The sequence below is a fragment of the Elephas maximus genome, chromosome 4 (assembly GCF_024166365.1).
Source record: "Elephas maximus indicus isolate mEleMax1 chromosome 4, mEleMax1 primary haplotype, whole genome shotgun sequence".
NCBI classification, from domain to species: Eukaryota; Metazoa; Chordata; class Mammalia; order Proboscidea; family Elephantidae; genus Elephas; species Elephas maximus.
Window position 1 is genome coordinate 102,525,970 of NC_064822.1, and position 27,853 is coordinate 102,553,822.

A 27,853-nucleotide genomic window follows, 5' to 3' on the forward strand; every position below is an offset into this window, starting at 1 on the left:
GTCAGAGGCAGTGACACCAAAATGACTGTAAAATCTTTGTGCAGTGTTTCAGCAGAAATTTATTATTTTTTATAAAAATATCCCTGTAGTTAGTTACAACAAAAACATTTTTCGTAAGCTCAGCTTACTTGTATCAATATACCTACAAGACTAAAACTCTATGCTAATTTACTTTTTGACCCTTCTTATGCATTTCCGTCAGAGCTACCATTATTACCCAATTACAATGACACTTCGAATCACGTGGTTTTGTCTGCACATGCTACAAGTATGCACTGCTGTTTTTGTTGCTGCAGGTCTTTTTATAGTCGCTGACTTTGTCAAATTTTCTGGTGTTTTAGCCACAATATTATGGCAACTAACATGGGGGAGGGTGATACCATGAGTTACCGCACTGGATGACACCAATCCTAGTGATGCCACTGTTCGTATGAGCTCTGCCTCTTGCAGTAGGGAGGGAAGAGTCCTCACAGTAGCTGGTTCCTTGGGGATGAGCTGAAGAGGCAGGAAAAAGAGGACCCTTTATGCTAACAGAGCTTGCTGGGATGATTCTCATCACTGATGACAAATGATGATTTCCTGGGAGGTTGAAGGGTAGTCCAAGGCGCAAGGGAAATCCACATGGTTCTTTGAAGTTCTATTGGCATGTAGGTATAGTTGCTGAGGGTGTTAGGCCTCTGCAAGGGGTTGTCTCTCCCCAGAAACCTCTGCTTCGGTGTCCTTGCTGTTGCCGGCAACCTCTCAGAGGCCTCTGTTCAACATGAACCACACCCGACAGGCCAAGATGTGCTCCAGGCCAGAGGGAAACAGGAACTGGAGTCAGGAGGAGGAAGGTAGAAGGGGCTAGTTGCATCCTATCAGATCACTGTGGAAAGCTGATGGTGACGCTGGTTGGCCACTGACAGAGGCTCCGGGCTCCAGCAGGTGCTGTGGCCAAGGGCCTGGGAGGCCCATCTGGGAGCCGTCAGCCATCCTGGAGCTCTGCCTGATCCCAGAGACCACGCATGGTGGAGGGACTTCTCCGTCAACCTCTCTCCGTTCACCTCTGTGGCCGGTGTGACTGGGTCTACTCCACAAGTGTCACACCTCCTCCTCAGCTCCTCTCCCAGAGGGCAAGGTCTCTGCCTCAACTTCTACACCCTCCACAGTGCTGGCCCCAGAACACACAGATTTTTGTTCATTTGCAATAACAATAAAGCTCCTCAGGGACCACCACTCCCTCATAAACAGCCCTGATCACACCCAACTGTTTATCTCATAGGCGGTGGAAAGAAAATCAGGGCTCTCAGCCCTCCTCCCAGGGGAAAGAGCAATCGCAGCAGCCCCCACCCCTTTCACACACATGCCACACACATGCAGGCTGTCTCTCCATCCACTGGGAAACTAACCACAGGGCCTGGGAGAGGCTGGACAACAAAGCCACAAGGCACAGAATCTGGAAAAAACCTGGGATGGAGAGATCTCTATTGAACACAGAGTCCCAGCACCCGCTCCACTCTCCTACCCACTCCCAGGGCCTCGCTGCCCCCTATTCCTCGGCCTTGGGCCCCAGTTCAGTTCCAATCTGAGGTCCTCCTTGGCCGCCAGTCATCACAGGGGACGGCTGCCTCCACACTGTCCTCTCCAGGGCCTCAAGTCCACTCCACGGGCAGCCCTATCCAGCTGTGGCCAGCCTGTGGGCCCCTTGGCCAGGGCCTGCCCTGGCTTTCCTGGAGGAAGTGCCTGCTCCAGCCCCAGCTCCCTCATGGTTCCATCTCCCGGGAGAGGCGGGAGAGTTCCCGCTGGTTGTCGATGACCTTCAGCTGCTGGACATAAGCCCAGGTGCTGGCTGGACTCCGGGTGCTTAGGGACTGCTCTGAGCCTAGCAGGGGGGAAAGCAGTCAGAGAGATGGCCACACCACTTTGTAAAGCCCATCCCTCCCCCCACCAAAGAGCATCACCAGCTCTGCTGCCCTCCACCCCCACCCTACCTTCTCATCTCCAGACCTCAGACTCTGCTGCCCTCCTCCCCCCACCCTACCTTCTCATCTCCAGTCCCCTCAGACTCTGCTGCCCTCTGTCCCTAACCCTACCTTCTCTGTCTTCAGTCCCCTCAGACCCTGCTGCCCTCCCCACCACCTTACCTCTCATCTCCAGACCTCAGACTCTGCTGCCCTCCTCCCCCCACCCTACCTTCTCATCTCCAGACCTCAGACTCTGCTGCCCTCTTTCCCCCACCCTACCTTCTCATCTCCAGTCCCCTCAGACTCTGCTGCCCTCCTCCCCCACCCTACCTTCTCATTTCCAGTCCCCTGAGACTCTGCTGCCCTCCTCCCCCACCCTACCTTCTCATCACCAGTCCCCTCAAACTCTGCTGCCCCACCCACCTCCCACAGATTCGGGGGCAGAATAGCATGGTGGTTAACAGTGTGGACTCTGAAAAAAAGCAGGTTTCCAAGATTACATAGGGCATAATACTCCTTTTACAAAGCTCAAGAATAACTAGAACGTGGTTTTAAGATTTTCTCTTAGTTTTTCAGCAAATTTACTATGAGTTTATGTTTACACTGCTTAAGACGTGTTGGGTGTGTTTAACCTTTTCGAAGTTTGTTGAACATTCACTGGATCTGGAGGTTAATATATTTTCATCGAAGTAATATATTTGGCCACTATTTTTTCCAATTTTTATTTGCATATATTATATTGTTAAGTACTGTGAAAATGTTTGTCCATATTTTATAGGGTTGTTTATCTTTTTACTGAGTTATAAGAGTTCTTTCTGTATTCTGAATATAAGACCTTTACAGATACATAAAAAAATAGAAACCTAAAGTGAAAGGATATTTTTGTTGGAGCATAATATATATTTGATAAAGCTATTTTGAAAAAAGAAATAATTGAATCAAACTTGAGGATAGTGGTTACCTTGGGTGGGGAGAGGCAAGGGGACAGGAGAGAGGAGCACAATGGAGGGAGATATGAGTTATTGTCAATGTTCTCAGACTTGGGTTTGGTGGTGGGTCCTTGTCATTGTTGTTAGGTGCCGTCCATTCTGACTCACAGTGACCCTATATAGAGCTGCCCCATAGAGTTTTCTAGGCTGTAATCCTTATAGGATTACAGTACTCGGCTGCTAACCGAAAGGTCAGAGGTTCGAACCCACCAGCTGCTCTGTAGGAGAAGAGTGTGGCAGTCTGCTTCCGTAAAGATTACAGCCTTGGAAACTCTATGTGGCAGTCCTACTCTGTCCTATAGGGTAGCTGTGAGTTGGAATCGACTCAAGGGCAATGGGTTAATCTTTATAGGAGCAGGTTGCCAGGTCTTTCTCCTGCAGAGCCTCTGAGTGGGTTTAAACTGCCATCTTTTTGGTTTGCACCAAGCACTTAGCTATTGTACCATGAGGGATCCTTGGTGGATCCATAGATGGTCATTATATCATCTGAATATTATATACATACACACACACACACACATACATATAAAATAAACGGTCAATGATGACAGTGTGGGATGAAAGGGTGGATTACGGTTAGTGGACATGCAACTGAGATCCTATAAAAAAATATGTGGCTCTGCATATATGGATGGGTATAGACACAGAGAATGGTGACAAATTGTGATAAATATAACTAATGTCAATGAACGACTTGTATGGAAAATGTCAAATGGGAACCTAACTTGCTGTGTAAACTTTCATCAAAAACTCAGTAATAAAAGAGTCACTGTAATAGAAGGGCTAAAGTCAGGAGGGTATAGGAATTGCCTGGTGGCCCAAGTCTTAGGTGATGAAAATTAAGGACTTTCTTCTCAGAAAAATGCACAAACCCAACTACACACAGAGTTTGCAGAGTTTTAGGGGGTTCCTGGACCCTTGATCCAGGAAGGGGAGAGCTCCTGGATCCTTGAGGAGCCCCGGTGGCAAAGTGGTTAAGAGTTTGGCTGCTAACCAAAAGGTCGGCAGTTCAAAACCACCAGCCGATCCTTGGAAACCCATTGGGGCAGTTTTACTCTGTCCTGTAAGGTCACTATGAGTCAGAATGGACTCGACAACAACAGGTTTGGTTTTTTTGGTTTTGCATCACTGAAGCCCAACCACAGATCCCTGAAACCCTGCTTAGGAACTCCTGGTCTACTTAAACCTTATTCCCTGAAATCTTCTTTAAACCAAACAATAGTTTAGCCTAATTAGTAAAGAATGTCTGCCTTGAGCACTGTGCTCTTTTAAGATCTGTGTGGAATCAAATTGACAACAGAAACTCGGAAGAGTAGTTGGAAAACTTATGATAATGGGGGAGGAACAATTTGGAATAGGAGGGTGAGAATAGTTGCCCAACTTGAAGAATGTAATCAGTGCCACTGAATTGTACATGTAGAAATTGTTGAATTGGTGTATGTTCTGCTGCATATATTTTCAACAACAAAAAAATAATAACTATTATTTTTTTAAAAATATGCAGTTCTAGAGGAAGAGTTTGGGTTCCAGCTCCATCACCAACTAATTGTGTGGCCTTCAGCAAGTTACTTAAAGACTCAAGCCTGTGTCCTCATCTTTGGTCGGGACTAACATTATTACCTAACTCCTAGAGGTGCTGTGAAGTGCTATTCACATCGTGCATGCAAAGTGCCTGGCCCACGGTGAGTGCTGTGGATTAGTATGGTTAGCACCCACCGCTACCTATACTTACACGTGGAGATCCTTGAGGCTTGGCTGTCCTCGTGGAGGTGGGACACTCGGCTTCTGAGTGGTGAGAGAGGCACTGGGTGGGAGGAGAGATAGGAGTCAGGGCCAAGCCTTGCAGAGGAAGCTGGGTGAGGGTGGAGAAGGGGCTCTCCTGGGCCCCACTCCTGGCTCCTAGGGGGCTGGAGGGTGGCACCTCACACCCGACTGACCAGGCCTCCCACTCGCCCAGCCTCACCATTGCTGTGGCCCCGGCAATGGTGCAGCATCCGCACGGCTCTCGCCATCATTCGCTGTGGGCAACACAAGGGCATGAGATCTGCCCTGAGGTGCAGAACCCTGTCCTGCCCTTGTGGGGCACCTGGGGATCGAAGCTCCCTTTGAATGGGCACTCCTAGGGACTGCTGTTGTTAGGTGCCAACAAGTCGATTCTAACTCATAGTGAGTCCCTGTGACAGAGTACAACTGCTCCATAGGGTTTTCTAGGCTGTAATTGTTATGGAAGCAGATCGCCAGGTTTTCCTCCCATGGACCAACCCCAACCTTTCACTTAGCGGCCCAGTGCTTAACCTTTGCACCACCAGGGCTCCACGGGACTAGGGGGCTATAAGAGATGGGCCATGTCTACTCACCCTAACAAGCCCAGAGGTCTAGTGGGAACCAGGCAGTGGAAAGAAGAAGAGGTCAGGAAGGGCTTAGAGAGGAAGAGGGCCTGGAAGGGGCTCTTGTTGAAGAGTGAGATACTTGAAGCTGTTACCCCAGCAACCCCTAACAGAGACCAGACCCTCCAGTCTCCAGTAGAGTAAGGCAGGGACTATTTAAAAATAAGTTTTCATATCTATATCATTACTAACAAATTTAGGTCATCTCTCACCCCCCCATAGTCATGTCTTCCAACCCACTCCAGTGGTAAATTCCCACTCTTCTTGAGCTCACCATCTTCTCAAAGTTGATGAGGTTCTCCACTAGTGTGTGGTTCCCCTCATGGATGAAGGTCATGTCTGCAAAGAAATGGGTTTTGCTCATAAGTCCCCAAACTTCTTCCCCTTCTTGTAGCCCAGGAATGGTGAAGGGCCACCCCCACACTGCCCTCTTCTTCTTGCTCCCCCTCCAACCTCTGGTGCAATTTCCTTATGTCTCTTAGGCTTCGTGGCATAGACCATCTAATGTCATCATTATTTGTCTGCAGGTCTTAACTCCTCTTCTAGCCTGTGACCTCCTAATTCATCTTTGTGCTCCCCAAGGCACGGACACATCATAATCACTCTGATGGTATTGGATGGAATAGATGGAGAGGGAGGCAGGAAGGTAAGGGCTGATCCTATTACCTTTGAGAAGGAGGGGCATGAAAGGGATGACAGGAGGGGACAGCTTGGTGAGGGCCAGTCGATATACTCGGTGGTTCCATGAGGGGTCCTGAGAGGGGAGAAGCTACAGTCAGAGAGGCAGAACCCTATACACTATAACCCACCACAGACCACACAACCAAATGCACACCCCACCAAAGAGTTACAACAAAGGGTGGCCTATCTCCATGCCATGAGGGTGAGACTCAGAGCCTAGTTTCTCCTTATCCTCAGATTTCACCAAGACAGCATCTGTGGTAGGCAGGGGGAGGGGGAGGCCTGAATCAAAGGCCGCAACTCCCCAGAGTCTGCAAGTGACTTTCTGACCTCCGATTAGCCCCCAAGGACACTTCATGGCAATTAGTCACAGAGACCCTTAGGCTTCCTGAAAATCAATCAGCCCCCCCGACTTCTCTCATTCCTCCCTCTCTGTGTGTCTCTCTGGAGGGCAACTTCTTTTAAACCTCTCGAATCCCATAGGTCTCCCCATCATTCAGAGGGGAAACCCAGCCATTTACATGTCCACGAGGTGAACATTTTTCTCAAGTACTCCCAGGTGCTGATAAAAGCACCTCCATTCTGGTTCACTCCTGAACACTGTAAAAGCCTTCAAATCCCTCAATAGTTCCTAGGAATAGAGGGCTCAGCCCCCCAACTCTGTCCTTATCCTTGGTTCTAGTCTGGCCCACTAGCCCCTCAGGGCTCCTGAGGGGTCGCTGACAGGCCTGGCGCACAATGGGTGCTTGGTGCCAGGACCTGCTTCCTGAGGCCTCAGGCAGTTAAGCAGGAGTCCAGTGTCCCCCTGACACTCCCTTGGCACCTCAGACTCCAAGGTCATACGCCCCATACATCCTGTCCTGGTATTCATATATCCACAGTGAATGCTTCTTCACACACATTGAAAGATATAATACACTGGGCAACTCCCACTGTAACACTAAATACCCCCGAAACTTGGCCAACTCCCCAAACTGACAGGCCAGAGGGAATTAGGCCTGAGCCAGGGTTGGGAACCCTGTGTAACCAAGGACAGATGGAGGAACTGCCGGGAACTCAAGGGTCAGGGTTTCTAAAGGCCCTGCTAAGGCCTAGCACCCACCAGCAGCCTCTCCAGGGCAGAGTACAGCTTCCGGACCTTGTGGGGCAGCCGCTGTGGAAGGAGAGGCAGTTAGAGGGGCTACTGCTGTGGGATGGCAGCCCACCTCCAGCCAGGGCTCCTAGGAGTAGGGTGAGGGCTGATCCCAGAGTGACTTCCAGAGCACACCTACCTCCCAGGTGTGGGCCAGGCGGCTGACGGCTGAGTTGCTGAGGCCAAACATGACAGCAAAGAAGGAATTGAGATTCTTTTGCTCCTTGAGGCTGTGAGAAGACCTAGGACCCTCAGAGGAAGCAGCCACACCCACAGCACCCTACAACCAGGCCTGGGGCTCAGAACAGGGCCAGGCAGTGCTTCCTCAGCAGGGATCAAAGCCCACAGAGGAGGGGAGGCAGATGCTTGAGGGGACCAGAGAAGAAACTGGGTGGCAGATTTGGCAACATACTGAGCACGGATGGGGGTTTAAGAAAATGGTGCCTCTGGACTCTAGCCACACCCCCGCCCTCCATCAGGCACTCACTGGGCAGCCAGCTTGATGAACTTCCTGAGCAGCTGGGCCCGCAGGCCAGGCACAGGACAGAGACACAGCTCTGTGGCCACCCAGTACTGTAGCTCATTGAAGCGCCGCATGAAGCGCTCCAGGTTGGCGGTGGTGACGGTCCGCAGATGCTGGGGGCCCAGCACATAGTGGATCAGCTCCACCTGGGGGGCAGCAGGAGCAGTCAGTGCTGTCAGGCAGGGCCCCTGCCTCTGTGCTCCTCCTCTGAGCTCTGCCCGCCCCGCGCAGGGGCCTCCCGTACCTGGTGGATGCTGTTGAAGAGGCTCCAGTCGTGGTCTGTTAGCTGGCCCGCCAGGTCCTTGGCACTCACCAGGTCCAGCCCCTCAGCAGAGCCCACAGTGGGCCCCAACTGCTCAGGGTGTGGGGTCTGCAGGTGGGAGAGCACTCAGGGGGGTGCCTGAGGAATCCAGGGAAAGGCATGGGATGGGGAGAGAGGGTTCTGTGGTAGGAGGAGTGTTGGGGGCAGCAGGGGTACTGCAGGAAGTCAAGGGGCTGGAGCCACTGAGAATGAGTCTTTCCAAGGAGGCATCTCCTGACAACTCCCCAATGCTGGGACCCTTCCCTGCAGGACTCCTGGTCCCTGGGGAGCCCTTAACTAGGGCAGGGCCTGCTCTTTCTCCTTGAAGCTCCCAACCAAGGCTGCTCTCCCCCACCAATGTCTAGAATCCCCCCATCAGTCGAGGCCCCCTTCTTCCTCTTCTCCCTTAAAAGCCAGCGGCAACCAGGGCAAGACCTCTCCGTTTCTGCCTGTGACTCTTCCTGAACACCCACTCCTAACATCCCTAGAACAGAGTTCCTCCCCATGCCCTGGCACCCTGTCTGGTCCCTACCAGCTTGTGTACTTCCTGTGGGTTGACAACAAAGAGCCGCTCATTGAGCCCCAGAGATGTGGCCACGCCGCGGGCATCTGGCTGCAGGCCAATGGCATCTGCAAGAGAGCGGAGGCTGTGCTGGGTGGGGCAGGGAGGAGGCCGGGACCAGCCTGTGGCCGGGGTGGAGGTCGAGAGGCCCCTCCTCCCAGTAGCAGAGCTGGAGTCCTGGGCAGCTGCTCTAACTGTGCAGGTGCACATGCCCACACATCCACACTGCCCAGGGATCACACCCGAGAAGGATGTAAAATAATTCTTAGTGAGATAGGCTGACCTCCAGAAGGGGCTACCCTCTCTTAGCCTGTTTCGTCCTCTGTAAAATGGAGACAATAAGACTTGCCATGACTACTTCCCAATTAAAATGAAATAATTTATATAAATAATGGCTATAAGTATCTGTTGTACTGAACAGCCCTTTGAAAAATGGAAAATGCCTTACATAAGTCTTGGTGTTGGTTATAATCACTCCTTTTGGACTGTGACTGCATTTTAGTCATGTTTGAGTCCCCAGTTTCTAGAATAGTGACTTCCAAAGTAAGGTACACAAAACTACCCCTGTATCTAGGAAAACATATTAACCCTTCTACCTATATTTATTTCTCTCCATTTCTTTTGCATTTCTTTTTTGTGTGTAGCTTTATAATTGGATAATATTAGTGTAGTAGTATATGTATATGATTTAACACCTTCTCCTCACTTATTTTTTTCCTCACTTATTGACATGGTTAGTTTCCAAAGACCAGGTCATCATGCAAAATCAGTGTTATGCAAAAATGGAGGATGACCACATCAGATCACAAAATGAAGGATGGCTACATTGTTACATAACTGCCAAATTACATTATTATATAACTGCCAAATTATATCATTACCTAACCATCAAATTACATCGTTACATAACTGCCAAACCACTGAGAAGCCTGGCCCAGCCAAGCTGACACATAACCTTAACCACCACAGCCAGTGTTAACTCTCACTACTGCCAGACATATATTGTTAATGTTCACAATAGACAGTAGACTTTCTACGATTGTTGTAAATGTGAACTGTCAGATAACAAGACAGTCAGTAAACGAGGAGGTGTACAAGCAGTACACACAGCCAAGGTTTGTAATAAAATACTGGTACTGACACGGGTGTCTACCAAAGCAGTCTGGAAACCAGTGTTCTAAATGGTCCCTGGGCACATAGTTACCCATTGCCATCGAGTTGATTCCAACTCATAGTGACCCTACAGGACAGAATAGAACTGCCCCATTGGGTTTTCAAGGAGCTGCTGGCAGATTTGAACTGCCGACGTTTTGGTTAGCAGCCAAGCTTTTTAACTACTGCACCACCAAGGCTCCAGGCACATAATAGTAGGATCTCAATAAATACTGACTTTGGACAACTGCAACTCACTGTGTTGCCACCAGAGGGCAATGCTTTCCACTGAGCGCACACAAGGCACTGGTGACCTCACTGTCTCACTCCACTTCCTGATGGGAGGAGGCCTTTTCTCAACCCCACCCCTTGCCATTATTCTCTGAATGCCCTAATTCCTGTGTACTCTGGGTTCCAGCTGCCAGGCCTGGGCTGGGCCCTCCACAGAGAACAGGTTTTTAATATCCCAAGATCCCTGAAAGCAGGTCTTAAAAATCATGGCCGCCATGTTGTGAGCGCTTACTTTGTGCCAGGCCCGTGCTAAGTGCTTTACACACATTATCTCATTTAATACCCATCACAGTCCTGTGAAATGCACATAATTACAGTGCTTCTTTCACAGACAGAGAAACTGAGGTTCAGAGTGGTTAAGCCACTTGCCCAGGATTACACAACTAATAAGCAATACCGTTGGGATTCCAACACAGGTCTGGGATTCCAGGGCTATGTTCTTAACCATCAAACTGATCTACCTTACCTGTCATGGTACCTCTAGCTCCCAAGACAGTATCTGGCCCATAGGTGACCCGGAAAAATGTGTGTTGATTAACCAAATGAATGAAGACTACCTAAATGCAAAGGCCAGTTATACTCTCGCTCACTGTGGGAGCTTGGGCAAACTGCTTCATCCCCTCCAGCTTCAGTTTCTTTGTCTGAAGGTAGGATAAAATTACCTATCTCTGAAGATCGTTAAGTGAATATATAATAATAATAATAATAGTCACAGCTAATACTTAAGAAGTGCTGACTATGTGCTAGAGACCGTTCTAAACACTTCACTGTATTAATTCAGTTCATCCTCACAATTCCTCTGAGAGAGGTACTTTTATTATTCCCACTTCACAGATGATGAAACCTAGCACAAAGAGATTAAGTCCCTTGCCGCCCAAGGACACACAGCTAGTGCACAATGGGCTGGTATCAAACGCAGGCCAACGGGCTCTAGAACGCATGCTTTTTTATTTTTGTTTATTTGTATAGGTGATTGGATTTATTTATTTTTTAAACAATTTTTTGTTGTTGCAGGAAATATATACAGCAAAACATATACCAATTCAACAATTTCTGCATGTACAATTCAGTGATATCAATTACATTCAAGTCGTGCAACCATTCTCACCCTCCTTTTCCGAATTATTCCTCCACCATTACTGTAAACTCACTGCCCCCAGGCTTCCTATCTAACCTTTCGAGTTGCTGTTGTCAGTTTGGTTCCATGTAGACAGTTCTTTAAAAGAACACAATGTAGAGCTCATGCTTTTATCCACTGCTTGTAAGGCACTTTTTTTTTGTAAAGCACTCTGAATAGACATAATAGCCTCCCATACATGTCAACCACCATTCACACTGATGAAGATAAAGACAATGACGATGTTCACTCAGAGGATCTGGCAGGGATCCCTGGGAGCCACCCTGCCCAGAGACACAACTCACCGCCTGCAGAATTGACCTTCACCAGCACCTGCTCCTTGGTCCAGCTGTCCTCCTGCGCTAATGCTGCCATCACCTCCCTCACCGAGGCCGTCACAGGCAGCTGCAGGGTCAGTACTGAGTGGTCGGGCCGGCAGATGTCGTAGGGGACTGGAGAGGAGGACAGGGCTGAGCTGTGGGAGGGGGCTGCTCGGTCTTCCCCACCCCAGGGAGGAAGGACCCCAAGGAGGAAGGGAAGGCACGAAGGAGAAGCCTAGGTGGGTAAGCTGCACAGAGAGGGGTGGGTAGGCCCTGAGCCTAGGAGAGGGGGCTCAGGAGGCAGACTACCTGGCAGCCTGGGACACAGACCCTGGGAGAGCAGTATACCACCCTCAGGGTCAGGAGCACCGAGGTCAAGGGTGACTGCAGAATGGGGAGCAGTGCACAGAGATGCCAGGGAGCAGATGGCAGGCTCTGTCACCCTCGCTTGGGCCACCAACCTTTGTCCCCAGCTCGGATGGCACAGTTGCTGTTGGGGAGGGGCTCATCCTGGCCGGCGAGCCAAACAGCCATATTCCGGGCCTAGAGGGAGAGAAAATGAGCCTGGAGAATACAAAGGGAGTGCATACAGAGCCTTCGTGACCAAGAGTCTGGGATATACCCAGCAGGCACACCACCAAAGGCTCTGCATGCCACAGTAACCAGAGCCCGGGTAAGGCAGCTGGGGTCAAGGCTCCAGGAGAAGAGGTGGACCAGGTCTGAGGGTGGGACTTGATGTGCAAGGCTGCCCCCCTTTACAGGTGTGTGTATCCCCAGGAGACACGGAGCTGTTCTAATACAAACACAGCTCAGCTGCTGACCTGCTTTCCCTCCTTCCAACTACCATTTGCTATGTGCCAGCCGATGTTCTAAATGTTCTAAGTAAATATTCCCAATGGCCCTTTGACATAAATACTACTATTGGATAAGATTAATGGGGCTCAGAATGGTTAAGTATCATGACCAAGGCCACACGGCTGCTAAGTTGCAGATCTGGGATCCTAACCTGCATCTGCACCTGTGCTCTCATCTGCCAACACTTCACTGTATCAGCTACCCATCAAACCCCACAGCCCTTACTCAGTGGGCCTCAACTACAGCAGAACCTCTCCTGGTGGAGCAGCTCCAGCTGGGCAAAGGCCTCCATGACACAGGTTCTTTATCCCACTCTGGCTGCTCTTTCCAGCTCTAGAGCTGACAATCTTCCTCCTCCCGGCTTAAGTGTGGCAGGTCCTCCAGGCTCAGAGCTGGGTCCCTTGCTCTCCCATAGATTTCCCTCAGAGCTCCTCATAGCCTCATGGCCACGTTCATGGAGATGACTGTCAAAACTACACCACCAATGCTGAATGTCCTTCCAAGTCCTGGGCTCCAATGCCTACCGGATCCTTCCACATCCATGAGCCATCATCCTAAGCACAACATGGATCCCCTCATCCTGCTTCCCAGACACTCCTCCTCCCAGCCATTCTCCTGGGCTCCAGGCTCCTGCTGCCTCCCCACAGCCTGTCACCTTGGTCTGCAGATTCTTCTTTGAAATGGGTCTCCCAGCACCCCCTTCCCCTACCCAAAACCCAGTTCCGCCCATCTGTAACAACTCAATCCTTATCTACTACAATAGTTCCACTGTTCAGGTGCCTCTGTCCCTCTTCCTCCAATCCGACCAGACCAGATTAAGCTTCCTATCACGGCTTCAGTGGCTATCATTGTATGCTGAATAAAGTTCAGACTCTTTAGCTGCCCTATTCAAAATCCAAATCAGACTGTGTTGATCCTCGGTTCACACCCCTTCAATGGCTATCACTGCCCTTAGGACAACGACCAAACCCCTTACCATAGTTCTTCCCAGGAGCCCTGCACTCTCTGGCCCCTGCCTGCCTCTCCCACCTCCTCCAGTACCCTGTTCACTCTCCTTCCTCCTGGGCTCCAAGTGGGCTGGCTCTTTCCCTCTCTGGCCTGGTACATGCTGCTGGCCTTAATTGACCTTTACCCCAAAGATCTCAGTTCCAGGAGTCACCTCCCCAGGGACATTTTCTCTGAACTGGGCACTTTCCCTGTGTCAGCTCTCCCCCTTCTCTGTTTTCAGAGACCCCTGCCTTTGTCATTATGCATCATGAGACTGTTGGGTGGCTCTGTCCCTCACTTCACTGTAAGCCCCGTGAGGGCACGGGTAATTCCCTTAGCCCACTAGAGCATCATCAGCACCAAGCACAGTGCCTGGTACACGAGGGTGGTTCAACACTAGGCCCTTTGCTCAGGAAGCTGGCATTCCAGTGAATGTGACAGGTAATAACAGACAATAAGCAAGTAGGCAAACGAAGAAGGTAATTCCACAAGGTGATAATGCTTTGAAGAAAATCATAGAGGACACCTTAGTGGGGAGAGGTGAGGGAATGAGGGGAGGGTGGTCTGGGTAGGGAGGTCCCAGGGGCCTCTCTAAGAACCCAAGATTTTGGCAAGGTCGAAATGGGGAGAAGGATCTAATCAAAAAGCCAGAAAATGAAAGTTCCAGGCCAGGGGACAGGTGCAAAGGTCCTGAGGTTGGAACAAGCTTCACCTACAGAAGAGAAGGAGCCAGAGAGAGTCTCAGCAAGGTGGAGGGTTGGGTGGGAGGAGGGTAAGAGACAGCTTGCTCAGAGAGACCCGTAGGCCAGGGTAAGGCATTCAGATTTAGTCCCAACACACTTCCCAAAATCAGCCCCAATCTACCTTTCCAGTCTTTTCTCCCACCATTCTTCAACCAAATCTGAGCTCCAGTCACATCTTCTCATCCCACCTTTGTACACCCCCGGCAGGCTCCCTGTCAAAAATGGCACCTACCACCTCCGATACCAGGGAAGGGCCTCACCTCCCTGTGGGCTCCATAGCCCTGGCTACCTGGAACCCTTCAGGTCTCAGAGACCACCTTGAGGCACCATCCCTGGCTTCCAGTGGGAACAAATTACCTCTCAAACCGCATAAAAATTGCTTGGGGTAGGGGTGGAGGGTGATGCCTTTGATCTTAGTATCTACCCCTCAGGGCCTGGCCCCGAATTCCTCTCTTCAGAACTAAGGTGTGTGTCTGTGTTTGTGGAACCTTTCCACCCCAGCCCTGCAGAGTGAGAGCTGAAGCGGGGCCATGTGGTCCAGGAGGAGCAGAGGGAACAAGCCTGGGCAGAGGTGCAAGGAACCGGCTCAGGTGGATACCTTCATCTGAGGAGACGCATTCCCATAGCCATTTTCCAACCTGTGGGACAGGTAAGAGGGAGGTGAGACAAGGCCAAGTATCCCTGGGAGCAGAAATGTATGTGTAGGGTTGGGAACAGGGAGGCATCCAAGCTCTGGGTTCCATTCTGCCCTGACCAGAGGCTCAGAGGCCAGCACCATATACACACAGGAAGAGGAAAGTTGGGCTGGAAACCAGGGGCTGGACCCTGGATTCTGTGATTTTTCCAGACCACCAGGGAAGGGGCAAGAACTAAAGGGAGAAATGGACTCAGGGTTTGAGATCGGGCATTTCAGGTGGGCCCTTTCTGGGATAGTCTGGGGAGGTGAAGATAAACTCTAGGAAGCTGACTGGGTGGGGCTGGCAGGACCCAGCACTGAAGACACGCAGTAATAAATATGGGTTGAATGGAGGAAGTGAGAATGGCAGGTGCACTCAGAGCGAGAGTGAACAAATGAATGATTGCATGATGTACGAGAATGGCCAAAACATGACGTAAGGGGCTCGATAAGAACAGCTCATTGAAATAAGTGGGGATAGATAAATGAAACATGAGCGATCCCAGCCAACACTCAATGGCACTTACTGTGTGCAAGGCCCTGTGCTAAGCACTTCAAGTGCAGTAGCTCATTTAATCCCCATAATGAGGAAGCTGCTCTCTGATTTACAGATGGGGGCACAGAGCCCTGAGAGTGGGCGTAATAAGACTGGAGTTCCACAGCTGTAAAAGGTATGGCCTGGATTTAAAGCCAGGTGTTTGACTCCAGATGGGTGCTCTCGATCCCAGTTATACTGCTAGTCACTGAGAGACAAATTGATTTCCAAGTCATCACCTGTGGTGTCGCCGCCTCTCTGGCCACTGCTCCTTCAGCAGGTTGCTAAGCCGGGCATCCTGGCTCACCAGGTCTGAGAGTTTCTGTGAAGAACCAAGAGTCACTGAGCTGGCTGTAGCCACATCTACCCCTGGGCACCTGGTCCAGTCCTGCCTCACTCCCAGGTACCTGGAGAAAGCTGGTGGCCACAGGGTCGGTACGGAGCACAGGGCCATACAGGGCCACCCACTGGCTGACCAGCCGCAGGATCTGCTGCCTCTTATTGCAGACGTAGGTGCTGCGCTCCTGTTCACTGCCTCCCGCAGGCTCCGCATGGAAGGTGGACACCAGTCAAGGAAACCACAACATTCAACTGGGGCAGAGGAGGGGCAGGGTGCCCAGGTCCACCGACAAGCTGGACCTGGCCTAAGGCTGGGGCATCAGAGGGTTTGGCACAGTCGTAAGGATGGGGATTCCTCCTCCCTGCTCTACATGTCATCCCATCCCCACACACTACCCTGGCCTGGGGCTGGGGAGGATATTGATGCAGGAGGGCCGCACAAAGCTGGGTGCTGGGCATGAAGACACTGTGGGTCAGGAGGAAGTCGCTGAGGAACGTCTCTGTAGGGCAGGGTGGGGACAGCAGGAGCCTTCAGAGGCTAAGGCAACTGAGCACAGGCATAGCACAGCTGCAGCGCTCCTTCCCCAAGTCCACTAGGGGCAATCCCAGCCCCAGGGACAACACTCCCTACCCAAGCCAAGAACACAGTAAGATGACTCCCCGCAACTGGCTGGATGGCCAACCCAGTGCCCGATGAGGACAGATGCAGGGTGCCTGGCCCTCTCCCAGGTGCGCTGACCACCTGATGAGTCAGTGTGGGTAGAATGTGGCATTAGAGCAGGCAGGATGTCTTCTGTCCCTACCTGTTGGGTCATGAGCACTGGAATCAGGCCGCATGGCCTCCAACAGCAGTTCTAGAATCTTCTCTGGGGTGCCAGACATTACTGTATACCTAGCAGAAATGGCCAATTGATAACACTATGTCACTACTGTCCACTCGTACTCTTGGGGCAACCATCAATAATTCATGATATCATGCTCCCCACTTGCCTGCCCTATGCCATCTGGGGACAGGCAGGGGGGCTGACTCAGGGGGTACATCTAGCCCCTTGATGCCTCTCCACCCTCAGGTGGTCAGAGGGTAGGGTTATGACATGAGGGAAGGGAGTAGAGACTGAGAAATGAGAGGGGAGAATGTAGGCAAGAGGGCAGGTGTGGAGAGGGAGCATGGCGGGTGTGTTACCGGTTCCTGCCTGGGGTTGGGGGGCAAGAAGGGCCTGCACCCTGAGAGGTTCTCTCCAGTACCAGCACCACTTTGCCATGTTCTTCCAGCCTCATGGTCTTGGCTTCCACATCCTGGAGAACAAGCCACACCCAGTGGTCAACACACTCTGGCCCACCACAAGGACTTCTTCCCCCATGTTAGGGCCTCTCCTCCCACCTCCACCATTCCAGACCCTGAGCCTCACAAAGGTCCCACAAAGCTCTCCAGGCCCTCTCCCACCCCATTCAACACCCACGACTTTGGATCTGCCCCTCAGCTTCCCCCATCACAACTCTCAGCTGCCCATCCTCCAGCCGAGCCCCTCCTCTACCTCTTTCCCTGCCCACCCTCCCTCCATGGGTCCCAACTGCCATCACACTGCTTCCTCTGGCACCCCAGGCCCCACCAGCTCCATAAGTCCACTACTCCCTTGTTCTCCACTCCAAACCTGTCCTGAGTCACTGGTCTCCTTCTGCCTCTTCAGTGTGCTTCGCCTCCTCATGTATACCTAGTCTGTGATCCCACTCCTACCTCCTCTCCTCCTCACAGGCTCTCTGGTCCCTACCCCTTGCCCCATGTCCTGTGTCCCCTGCCCTCCAACCCCTAGCAGTGGCACCTTGATGATGCGGTTGAAGTCCTGCTTGTCCACACGAAGGAAATGGCAGTTGTCTTCTCGCAGGATGATGGTGGCCGCCCGGGGTGCGTCATTTACCAGAGCCAGCTGTCCAAAGTCATCTCCCTCATGCAGAGTGGTCACCAGCCCCTGCAGCCGGGCCTTCTGTCACAGCCAAGCCCTGCTCTCCAGCCCTCGTGGGGACAGATCCAGGCCAGAGAGGTCAACCAGGACAGGAGGAGATGTGGGCAACCAGCAAAGGCACCACCCACTAGGACACGGACCTTGGGGCTAGGAGAGGGAAGGAGAACGTACCTTGCCATGGGTCACCACGTTGACAGACCCCTTCCAGATAATGTACCATGAGGTGCCCTTGTCCCCCTGGCTGAACACTGAGAGAAGCACAGATCAGGCGTGGTCCCCTCTGTCACCTCCACATCTCTCTGTGGCCTCTGCCCACGTCCAGGCCCCTCATGCTCAGCTCCCTGTCCCTTGGCCGACTTACATACGGTCCCTGCTTTGCAGTGTGGTTCAAAGAGCAGAACTGCCGCTAACTCCCGCTTCACCTGGGTGGAGGGGGATGGCGGGTCAGTGGTGGCACGTTCAGGTAAAGAGGGCTAGGTTAGGGATCACGAGGTTATGTCCAAAGACATGAGTACTCAGGGGTTAGAGAGATGGCAGGTCAGGCATGTGTCACTGGGGTTCAATAGGAGACAAAGAGTGAGGGAGATGGGCTAAGAGAGGCAGAAGGGATTTCAGACAGGGGTCCTGGGGGCAAGAAATGAGATTGAAAATATCAAGCCAGAGGGGAAGTACTCCCTTCTAGCCCAAAAGTTGGGCTCTCAAGGGGTTACAAAGAGAGGAGTCCCCTGGGCCAGGCAGTGGGCAAGGCAAGGGGCCAACCAGGCCACAATGGGCAAGGCGGGGGGCCGACCGGGCCACAGTGGGAAAGGCGGGGGGCCGACCGGGCCACAGTGGGCAAGGTGGGAGGCCGACCGGGCCACAGTGGGCAAGGCGGAAAACTGACAAGGCCACAGTGGGCAAGGCAGGGGGCTGACAAGGCCACAGTGGGCAAGGCAGGGCTGACAAGGCCACAGTAGGCAAGGCAGGGTTTGACTGGGCCACAGTGGGCAAGGCAGGGGGCTGACTGGGCCGAAATGGGCAAGGCAGTGGCTGACTGGGCCACAGTGGGCAAGGCGAGGGGCCGACCGGGCCACAGTGGGCAAGGCGGGGGGCCAACCGGGCCACAGTGGGCAAGGCGGGGGACTGACAAGGCCACAGTGGGCAAGGCGGGGGACTGACAAGGCCACAGTGGGCAAGGCCTGACTGACAAGGCCACAGTGGGCAAGGCAGGGTTTGACTGGGCCACAATGGGCAAGGCAGGGTTTGACCGGGCCACAGTGGGCAAGGCAGGGGCTGACCCGGCCACAGTGGGCAAGGCAGGGGGCTGACTGGGCCGAAATGGGCAAGGCAGTGGCTGACCGGGCCGCAGTGGGCAAGGCAGGGGCTGACTGGGACATGGTGGGCAAGGCAGAGGCTGACCGAGTTGGAGAGATGGGCCACGGCCTTGATGTGCAACAGCTCCTCGAAGATGAGGTCCAGCTCCTCATCTGTGCGCTGACCTGGGCTGCAGGTGCAGGGAGGAGCACTTAGAAGAGGGGTGGGAAGCCAATCCTGAATTGCAGGCCCAGGGCCAGGCAGGGGAGCCATTTCACTCCCCCGCGGGCTCAGGGCCAGGTGGCGTCTCCACAGCAACTTATCAGTAAACGGCAGGCTAACCTTTAATGAGCTTGCACCATGTGCGCGCAGTGCGAAGCACTTTACACACATTATTTCATTCCGTCCTCACAATAGCCCTGTGACGTGGGGACTGCTATCCTCTTCATACAAAAGAGGAAGCTGGCGGACCTGGAATTTGAACCCAGACCTGTCTACAGATTCCAAATCCCGCCCTCCTCGGTGGGAACACTCCTCAGAGATCAACACCCTCATTTACAGAGGCGGAGACAAGCTTGGCGAGGGGGGAATGGCTCAACCTCACGCAGCAAGCCGAGATGTTAGAATGAAGACCAGAGCTCAAGTCTCCTGGTCCTGCCAGGTTACTTTCCTTCAGAAAGAAGAAAGGGATCCCCCCAGAGTGAAACCTGAATGCTATGTGGGACCTGGGGCTGGGGGATGCAGGGCCTCTGACTCACGGCTTTCGAAGGGCCACTGTGAGCAGGGCATCAGGTCCCCGTTGGGAGAGCAGAGACACAGCCTCCACCAGCTCCTCCTCCATCTCATGAGCTCCTACAGGCTCTGGCTCCAGCCCAGGAAAACGGTAGAATTGAGCATCTCGGTCCTGGAAGGTCCAGTCGTGTTTCACTGTGGGGCAGAGGCCCAGGCCCAGGGAGGAGAGAAATTGAGGCTGTGTGGGTATGGGGCTCACTACAATGTCAATCCCCTTGTCACCCCTCATTGGTGCCTACTCCCCAGGACTGCCCATCCTGTCCTCAGCCCTGCCCAGTGCTGGTGACCCACACTGGACTCAGGCTCACCATGGGAAAGGGCACCTTCATCCAGCAGCACCTGGCAGACTCCTACGGCTTGGCTCCGGGAATGCACCCCAAGCCCCAGGGCCAAGATCCCATCCACCAGCTCCCGACCAGAGCAGCATTGCCTACAAGAAGTGGAAGACGACAGAGGGGAGGAATAATCAAATGGAAGGAGGGTGGTGAGGAGGGGAGGTGGAAGGACTCTCCTTCAGAAAGGCACCTTCCTAGAATCAGCCCCAGTTCTGCTAGAAGCAGGGCTAGATCCCAGACACATGGAGTAGACGGGAAGGAGGTGGCGAGGAGGCAGGCAGGGGCTCCGCTCACCGGTAGAGCCTAAGGTGGTACTTGCGGTCTCGGATGAGGTTCGGGCAGGTGGCCAGGAGGTGTCGGTGCAGCTGCTTCCCAGCCCTGAGCACCCGCTCCGTAGAGGCCTTCAAGAGAGGAGGGGCACAGCTGGATCAGGCCCTGGACCCCCGCCCTGCACCCTCCCAGCTTGCCTCTCCCCGGCCTGTACCTGCTCCAGGCTCACGCTGAAGTCCAGGGACTCCTCGCTATCGGTGAGCGGCGTCTGAGGGCAATGGGGAGAGTCTGCACTTCGACCCACCCCTCCCACCCACCACTCTCACCGTCAGCCCAGCGCCCAACTCCAAATGCATTCATTCAGCCACTCATTTAACAAATACTCACTGAGTGTCACCTCTGCCCCACCCTGCCAACCTAATCTCCAGCCCAGATGCAAGCATTGTGTCCCCTCAGATGAGCACCCTGAGACCCGTTCTGCTACTTGAGTCCCATTTGCGCCCTGGCTCCCAGGTAAGCTGTGCCTGTGGAGGGGAAAGGAGAGTTGGAGCTTGAAGAGAATGAGGACACGATAAGGCCCGTGAGAGCCAAGGAGGAGAGCAACTCGGAGGCCAAGGGGCACCTGCCCTGGCTTTGGGTCACACAGCCTGACACAGGTTCTGTCCCCAACCATGGAACTATGGCAAATCCCCTGCCCCCTATGGGCTCCAGTTTGGCCTGGTAGTTAAAAATACAACCCCCCAGAGCCAGACTCCTGGATTCAAATCTCTGCTAGTGGGGCAACCTTAAACAAATGACTTAACTTCTCCTGCCTCAGTTTCCTTATCTATAAAATGGGGCTGATGAAAAACTAGTAATACCTATTCATAAGCTTCTGGAAGGATTATATGAGTTAATTTAGATCAAATGCTGAAAATATCACCTGGCACATAGTTCTATACACATGTTAGCTGTTATTATTCATCTGGGAAGCATAGGGTGGGGCACTTGCTGGAAGGCTCCTTTCAGCTCTGAAATGGTGCTTGCCCATAACCTTGTAAGAGTGAATAAGGCCTTGGCAGCGCACAGGGCAGCTCAGGAAATGGGGTTTATGGTGGAAACCTTGGTTAATGTGGTTTCCCTGCCCTTGGTATCATCTAGGGGTCCTGGTTCCTGTGTCCTGGGATATCACCCATGAAAGCTCCTCAGGCCCTTCTTTACCTGCTGCCTAAAACCTGGGATTTTCAGCTCTCTGGACAGGATGCCCTGCCCTCGATGAGCCCTCCCAAGGGTAGAGCACTTTATAGTTTACAAAGCATGTCTACCTCCCTGGTTTCCGCCTACATAAATAGGATCAGGTGTGAAATCGGCAGGGCAGGTATTGTCTGTCTTCTAATTTACAAGGAAACAAAAGTCTCGAGATGAAGTGTCCTGCTTAATTCAGTCACGCATCCTTGGGACAGCCAGACAGCTATGGATAAGCTCAAGTTCCTGCCCAGGCGAGCTCACGTTCTTGGTCTTACTACCCCCACCACACCTGCCCACTTCCCCTTCCTGCCCTCTTCCTCTCACCAGCAAGCTCTCTCCTGCTTTCCCATCTCCCCTCAGGTCCCTGAAAAGGGCTTGGCTGGGGAGCTAGGGTACAACCAGGCCCAAGGCCAGAGCCCCTGCTACTGGTCCTGGCAGGCCCTGGGCATGCGAATCTTCCGGCTGTGCACCCAGGCAGAGGCCTGAGGCCTGGCGTGCCTAGGCGCCTGGCCCAGGGCTGTGCGGAAGTTACTAGGTGTCCCAAGGGTCTCCCTGCCTGGGTCATGGGGCCCAGCCCCATGCCAGACGCAGAGCCCTGGAGACTTGATGACAGGAAATAAGGAGGAGGAGGAGCCAGGGAAATAAGGAAGGGAGGAAGGGCAGAAATGCTACCCAGCCAGGCCCTTGTGTCAGGACAAACAGTGCCTCAGGCTAATGACTTGTTGTTCATGTCCAAGTGTCCAGGTGGCCCCAGCCCCCGCTCCAACTCCGTTCGGTGCCCACAACTCAGACAACCCAGGCTGCAGCACTGGCTCCCTTCCTGTGTTGTTCTGACCCCAGAGGGCACATCAGGAGGGGAGGTGCCAGGCCATGTGACCCAGCTAGTCATGACCCAGATCCACAGGCCTGGTTTAAGCCATTTCCTGTCCTACCCAGGAATGAGCATGAGGGCCAGAAAATGGGGGCCTCGGCCCCTCGGAGCTGAGGAGTGGGCCCTGAAAGCATCCCTTTCATTCTACCAAGGAAAGCATAAAGAAGCCTAGAGAGGTGAAGCAACTCACCCAGGGTCACACAGCTACTTAGAAATGTAAGGTTCCACTGCATAACTGCTATCAAGGCTGAGCCTGGAAGTAGGTATTTTTATCCTATTTCACAGCTAGAGAAAAGGAGGCTCAGAGGTTATATAACCTGCCACAATAGCTGGTAAACAGGGGCACTAGGATTCACACCTGTGCTGTGTGAGTCCAGAGCCCATGCTGTTAGCCACCCCACCCTGCCATCTCCCTACCACCTCCTACAGGGCCTCATGTCCACCCTGTGTTTCCCTCACTGCGTGCTGTGGAAGCAGGGACCTTAGAGGCATTCCGCCCTTGGGCAGTGTTTCATGGGCAAATAAATTTGGAAAACATTGGGTCAAACAAAGTTGAATAAGTTCCTTCAACCTTTCAGTCGGGAAATGAAAGCGTAACTGTTTACACCACCTAGGGGCTCCCTAGAGACTCCTTAAGTCCCCCCTCCAAGATATTCATGTGCAAGGGACTTTCCAAGGAAGGTGGGGGGGGCGGCGCGGGGCGGGGGGGGCGGCGCGGGGCAGGGGGCGGTGGTTGTTATTCATTAGCAGTGGTCAAATATGTAGGCTCTGAGGTCAGACGCCTGAGTTCAAATCCTGGTTCTCTCATTACCAGCTGTTTGTGTGTGACCTTGGGCTTCAGTTTTCTCATCTGTAAAAAGACATTGATGATAATAGTACCTATCCCATAGGGTTATTATGGAGAGCAAATGCGTTAACAATGTAAAGCCCTTGGCAGAGTGGCTAGCTCATAGTGACTGCTTAGTAAATGTAAGTAACTCGATCAAACTTCTTATTTCATGACGGACACCTATTACCTGGATTCAGTGCAAGAAATGTTGTACCATCCGCGCTGCCCTGTCCCTGACCTGATGACCGCGAGTGTCAGCTTAGGGATTCTCAGTTGGGAAGAAGCAGCTGAGGGGTCACAGTAAAATCCTCACCCACCTCCTCTCCTCATTCCTGGACAGGAAGGACTCAAGAGTGGAAGAGGAGGTGCTCGCTCCTCTGGCACCAGCGCTATGGCCTGCCCCACCCACCCTACCCTGTCGCTGAGTGTCAGAGCCCGGCCAGAGGGTGGGCACTGAGCCAGACAGCCGCGTGGGGACCCGTCAGACCAGTTCCCTTGGGTCTCAGGCCACGGCTGTGTGTGGTGGGACGAAGGGGTGATACCTTGAGATGTCAGTGTTGCTATCTGCAGCAATAGAGAAGTACACCATGGTGGTTATGAACATGGACTCTGCAGCCAGATTGCCTAGGACCAAAGCCCAGCTTTGCCACCTAGCAGCTGTGAAACCCTGGACCTGTCACTTAACCTCTGTGCCTCTGTTTCTCATCTATAAAATGGAAGTGATGTCATTGGTACCTATCACACAAGGCTGTTGTGAGGATTATGTAATATGGTAAAGCTCTCATAATGGTACCTGAGAAAAAAGGGCTATACAACTATTAGTTATGTCTATTATTTGGACAGATGGGATGAAAGCATATTTTCTGAGTTAGAGAACAGGGCCACCTTTCCCAACTCTGTCACTCAGAGATCAACATCCCAGGCTTCCCTGAGCTAGTGGGACACACAAGAGGTCACCCTGATCTTGCTCCTGACTCCAGACAGATTGACCCTTCTGTTAGCCCACAGACATCAAACAAGGTCTCATCTCCCCTCATATTTTCCAAAGAATACGATGTTCTTCCATCCCATACCAGTACCGCCTTTGCCATAGTTGGTAAGTCCTTTCTGTATCTAACCTCGAGCAAACCCTACTGCTGTAACCTGCTCTCATTTTCTCTCATCTTGGTCTAGGTAGGAATAGACAGAGCTCTTTTCAGACCTCAGGAGGCTGATGGGTTTCTTCCTGGCTTTCTACGAAGAAGGTATGGCCTGAATAACCCCCAGTGCTGTCCTCCTTGGGCTCTGGGCTCCACCATCTTATAATACCCTCCCTGTACCCTGTGTGTGTACAAGTGAGCTTGCCCACATTCCCTGCCGAGCACTTGTTCCCTCATGTGAGCCCTTCTTGGGCCATAGCATCATCAGGAGGTAAAAAGTGCAACTCCACAAGTACGTAGAGCCTCTTAAGCACAGGCACACAGCCCTGTCCCCATTCCCCCAGAAATGCTCTTCAGGAGAGGGTGCAGCCGCCTGCCTCTAGCCCTAGAAATCTATTCACCAACCAACTTTGTCCACTCCAGCAACCCTTTCCCCCACCCTTCTGGCCTCCCCAGCCCTTCAATTCTGGACGCAGGGTGCAGGGGTAGATAGGTCTGGAGACAGCCTGGCGGCCCCTCCACTCCCTCTCAGACTTTGGATCCCGGGGGATCCTCCAGTGACCTCATTGTCCTGGTACCCAACCTTCCCCCCACTCCCTACCTAGCCTCTAGAAGCTGGGAAGGGGACAGGAAATGCACAAGTAATTATAGCCTGAGAGAGAAGCAGGGAGGGAGAGTTCCAGCCCACTGGCTCCATGCAGTAGCTACTGCCAGTGACCCGGAGAGGCAGAGTGGGAGGGGCAGGGGCAGCTAAGCCCAGAAGGGATCAGCTCCCCTGGTCCCTCCAGAGCCCCATCTTGAGCAGGACCCAAGCCCAAGAGGCACCTTATCAGGGAGACCCAGGCAGGGAGGGGCTGGCAGAGGAGCTGGGAACTGACACCTGGATTCTTCTCTCAACCCCAATGACTGGGCAGACCCCCTTCATCTTGAGGGCCTCAGTTTTCTCAACTCAGCCTCAAGTTTTGTTAAGTACAAATGGTGGTTAGGCAGGGTAGGTCTTGGAAACACTATGGGGCAGTTCTACTCTGTCCCATAGGGTCGCTATGAGTCGGAATCGACTCAACGGCACTGGGTTTGGTTTTTGGTTTAGGCAGGGTAGGAGGAAGGATGGAGAAGGTGATGGTCACTCAACTCAAAGGGACTCGTTGACAAGAGAAACGCTCTCCCAAGTTTGTCACCACTCCTACTTTCCCGCCATCCCTTTACCCAAGTACCCTCCTATCACCCTGCATCTCACCCCGACCTCCCTAGCCCCTACCCCCCATGGTGGGCACGCACAATAGACACAGCTGAATCTTAGGCGAGGTTACTCTACTAAGTCTGGGGGCTTAGGGAGAGCAGAAGCCTCATCCCAGCTTCTCTGCTGATTTGGACCCTACAGTAACCGTCCTGCCCTGCCCCCAACCCTACCATTCTCTCCCACCTTGCCTCTCTTTCTGTTCCCTACTCTTTCCTTCAGTCTTCCCACCCTAACTCCAGAGATTCTTCTCCCTGGCAAAGGGAGCCCTGGTCATCTCAGGTTCTCCAAACTTCTCTGGAATCCTTTCCTGAACCCCCAAAGCCTGAGATGTTAAGCAGTGTCCACAAGATCACATCACTCCACGATCACAAAGCAGAATTTGCCAAGTTCAGTGGCTCACTAAAGGAGAATGTTGCCATGGTGACGTAGCAAGAACACTAATAAAGCTTACCTCACCCCCTACTTGACCTGGCCCCTCAACATTTCACTTGCCCCTCCCACTCCCACCTGGAAGGAACGCCAAAGCACCTAACTTGATGCCTGGTACACAGAAGTGATAGATAAATGGCAAATCCCTTTCCTTCTCTCCTACCCCCCATGCAGTAATAGAGGTACTTGGCACCCCCTCCCACACAAGACACACCATGCAGCCTGTGTGAGCCACCCACACACACCGCAGCCAACCTGCTCTACCCACTGTCCACCCCTCTAAGCCCTCAGAGAAGCCAAACCACCAGCAGCATGCCTGCATTCTCAAGCCAGGTGCCCTCTCATAGCAGGGCCCCGGAAGGCCATGGATACTTACCCAGCGCAGCCCCTGGATGCAGCTGGGACTCCGGTGTTCCAACAGCAGCTGGTAGGAGCAGCTTCTGGGCCGGTGCATCCGCCTCAGCACCATGTTGAGCAGCGTCCCCTCAGGCACCACGTCAGGGAGGCCCCCCACAGGCGATGCTCCCAGAGCAGGGCTCGCCTCAACAGCCAGGCCCAAGTGCCAACGGCTTTCTCCTGGCCAGCCCACCTGTGACGCCAGAAGGAAAGCCTATAGCCATGGGGCAGGGGCTGGGGCAGTTGGGCCAGGACACAACTGCCCCAGGCCAAACCACTTCTTTTGAGTCCTCTGAGCTGGTCAGGCGGAGGTGGTGCAGCCCTGACAGGAGTCAGGGGGAGGGACAGAAAGACCTCCGATGGGCCTGCCCGTCTGGTGCACTTAGGGGTCTCCAGCTGGCTCACCAGAGAAGAGCCGGCCCTTCTTCCCAGTCTTCACTGGAATTCTGCCCTTCCCCACTGCCCATGCGCCTGCAGGAAGCTCCACTATCTCCCAGTATGAGGCTACTGACTCACTGGATCCCCAAAAAAGCAACTTCGGCTCAAACCTTTCTTCTCCGCCCTCACCCCTGACCAATGCTCTCTCTCCCACCTAAACTCCCCACCGTGTCAGCTTCCTTTCCCGCCCTCAGCACCTCCTCGACCCTGACCCCACCTTACCCACCTTCATGTTCCTTCTCAAGCTCACACAGCCCTGCCGGCTCTAGCAAAAAGGTGGGGGACCTCCAGCGATCCCCTGTCAGCTCTTATTAATAGGGGGATCCTGGAGGAGCGCGGGCATTAAGTTCAGCGCACAGTGCACAGGAACAATTCCTAGCTGGGCGGACTGCCAGGGCAGCAAAACGCAGGACTGAGTGAGGAGATTCCTCATGGGTGGGGAGGGGGCTGGGAGTGACGGGGGGCTAGCCCCCCCAGCGATCAGCAGCCCCGAGCCTCCGCCTCCGTCCCAGACGAAAGAGCCAGCTGGCACCGGGCGCTCAAGCGAGGCTGTAGCTGGCACTGGGCCGGGCGGGAGCTGTCACACCCCCTGCGCCGCCCACCCCCTTCCCCTCCCGGGACTGGATGAGGGGGCGGGGAGGAGGCGCCCGCCTCACGGCAGGAGAGGGCGCAGGGGAAGAGGGTGGGCACGGGCAGAGGGTGGAGTCCAGACCCCGGGGCCCGAGGGGCGGGCACTAGCCGGAGCCGGGAGAGACCCCAGGGCGCAGGAGCAGCCCTGGGGTGTGGGCAGAGGCCCCAGCGACGCGGGACGTGGGGTCGAGACCATGAGTGTCCTCACTGGCCGCCACGTGGCCGGGAGGAGAAATGCAAACAAGGAAACCGGGGAAAGGGGGGAGGGGAGTGAGTCATTGGGGCCCCACCCGGGAGGGAAATCCGGGCTGGGGCCGCTTCCCGGCCGGGGGCGTCCTGCCTCCTGTTTCGGTTCAGGGTCTCGAACTTCTCCGGGAGGGAGGTGGGGACTGGGCGACTTTCCCGTGGGGAATCCCACTCCCGATCCTCCCACCATGGAGCTCCCAGACACACAGCCTGATCCCCACACC

General features: G+C 53.5%; 1 protein-coding gene across 9 annotated transcripts; it reads right to left on the reverse strand.

Moving 5' to 3' along the window:
• Positions 1 to 44: 44 nt before the first annotated feature.
• On the reverse strand, positions 45 to 27,514 carry RAPGEF3 (Rap guanine nucleotide exchange factor 3). 9 transcript variants are annotated; one of them, XM_049882927.1, is made up of 30 exons: positions 26,980 to 27,514; positions 26,296 to 26,508; positions 23,094 to 23,132; positions 20,399 to 20,452; positions 20,209 to 20,315; positions 19,888 to 20,009; positions 19,546 to 19,714; positions 18,893 to 18,977; positions 17,856 to 17,916; positions 17,666 to 17,742; positions 17,354 to 17,500; positions 16,717 to 16,829; positions 16,337 to 16,425; positions 15,955 to 16,033; positions 15,602 to 15,752; positions 15,434 to 15,516; positions 14,582 to 14,621; positions 11,860 to 11,941; positions 11,384 to 11,530; positions 8,489 to 8,586; positions 7,900 to 8,025; positions 7,620 to 7,801; positions 7,272 to 7,374; positions 7,103 to 7,153; positions 5,986 to 6,073; positions 5,594 to 5,658; positions 4,896 to 4,950; positions 4,665 to 4,736; positions 2,367 to 2,415; positions 1,774 to 1,861 (listed from the first exon to the last, which is right to left on the reverse strand). In XM_049882927.1, coding segments are annotated over exons 1-29 (2,706 nt in total). In that variant the 5' UTR covers positions 26,986 to 27,514; the 3' UTR covers positions 1,774 to 1,861; positions 2,367 to 2,413. The 9 variants fall into 9 exon arrangements, with proteins under 9 accessions (XP_049738877.1, XP_049738881.1, XP_049738878.1 ...); XM_049882920.1 differs by lacking the exon at positions 2,367 to 2,415 and having other exon boundaries at positions 45 to 1,861; positions 26,980 to 27,513; XM_049882924.1 differs by lacking the exon at positions 2,367 to 2,415 and having other exon boundaries at positions 45 to 1,861; positions 7,272 to 7,308; positions 26,980 to 27,510.
• Between the last annotated feature and the right edge of the window lie 339 nt (positions 27,515 to 27,853).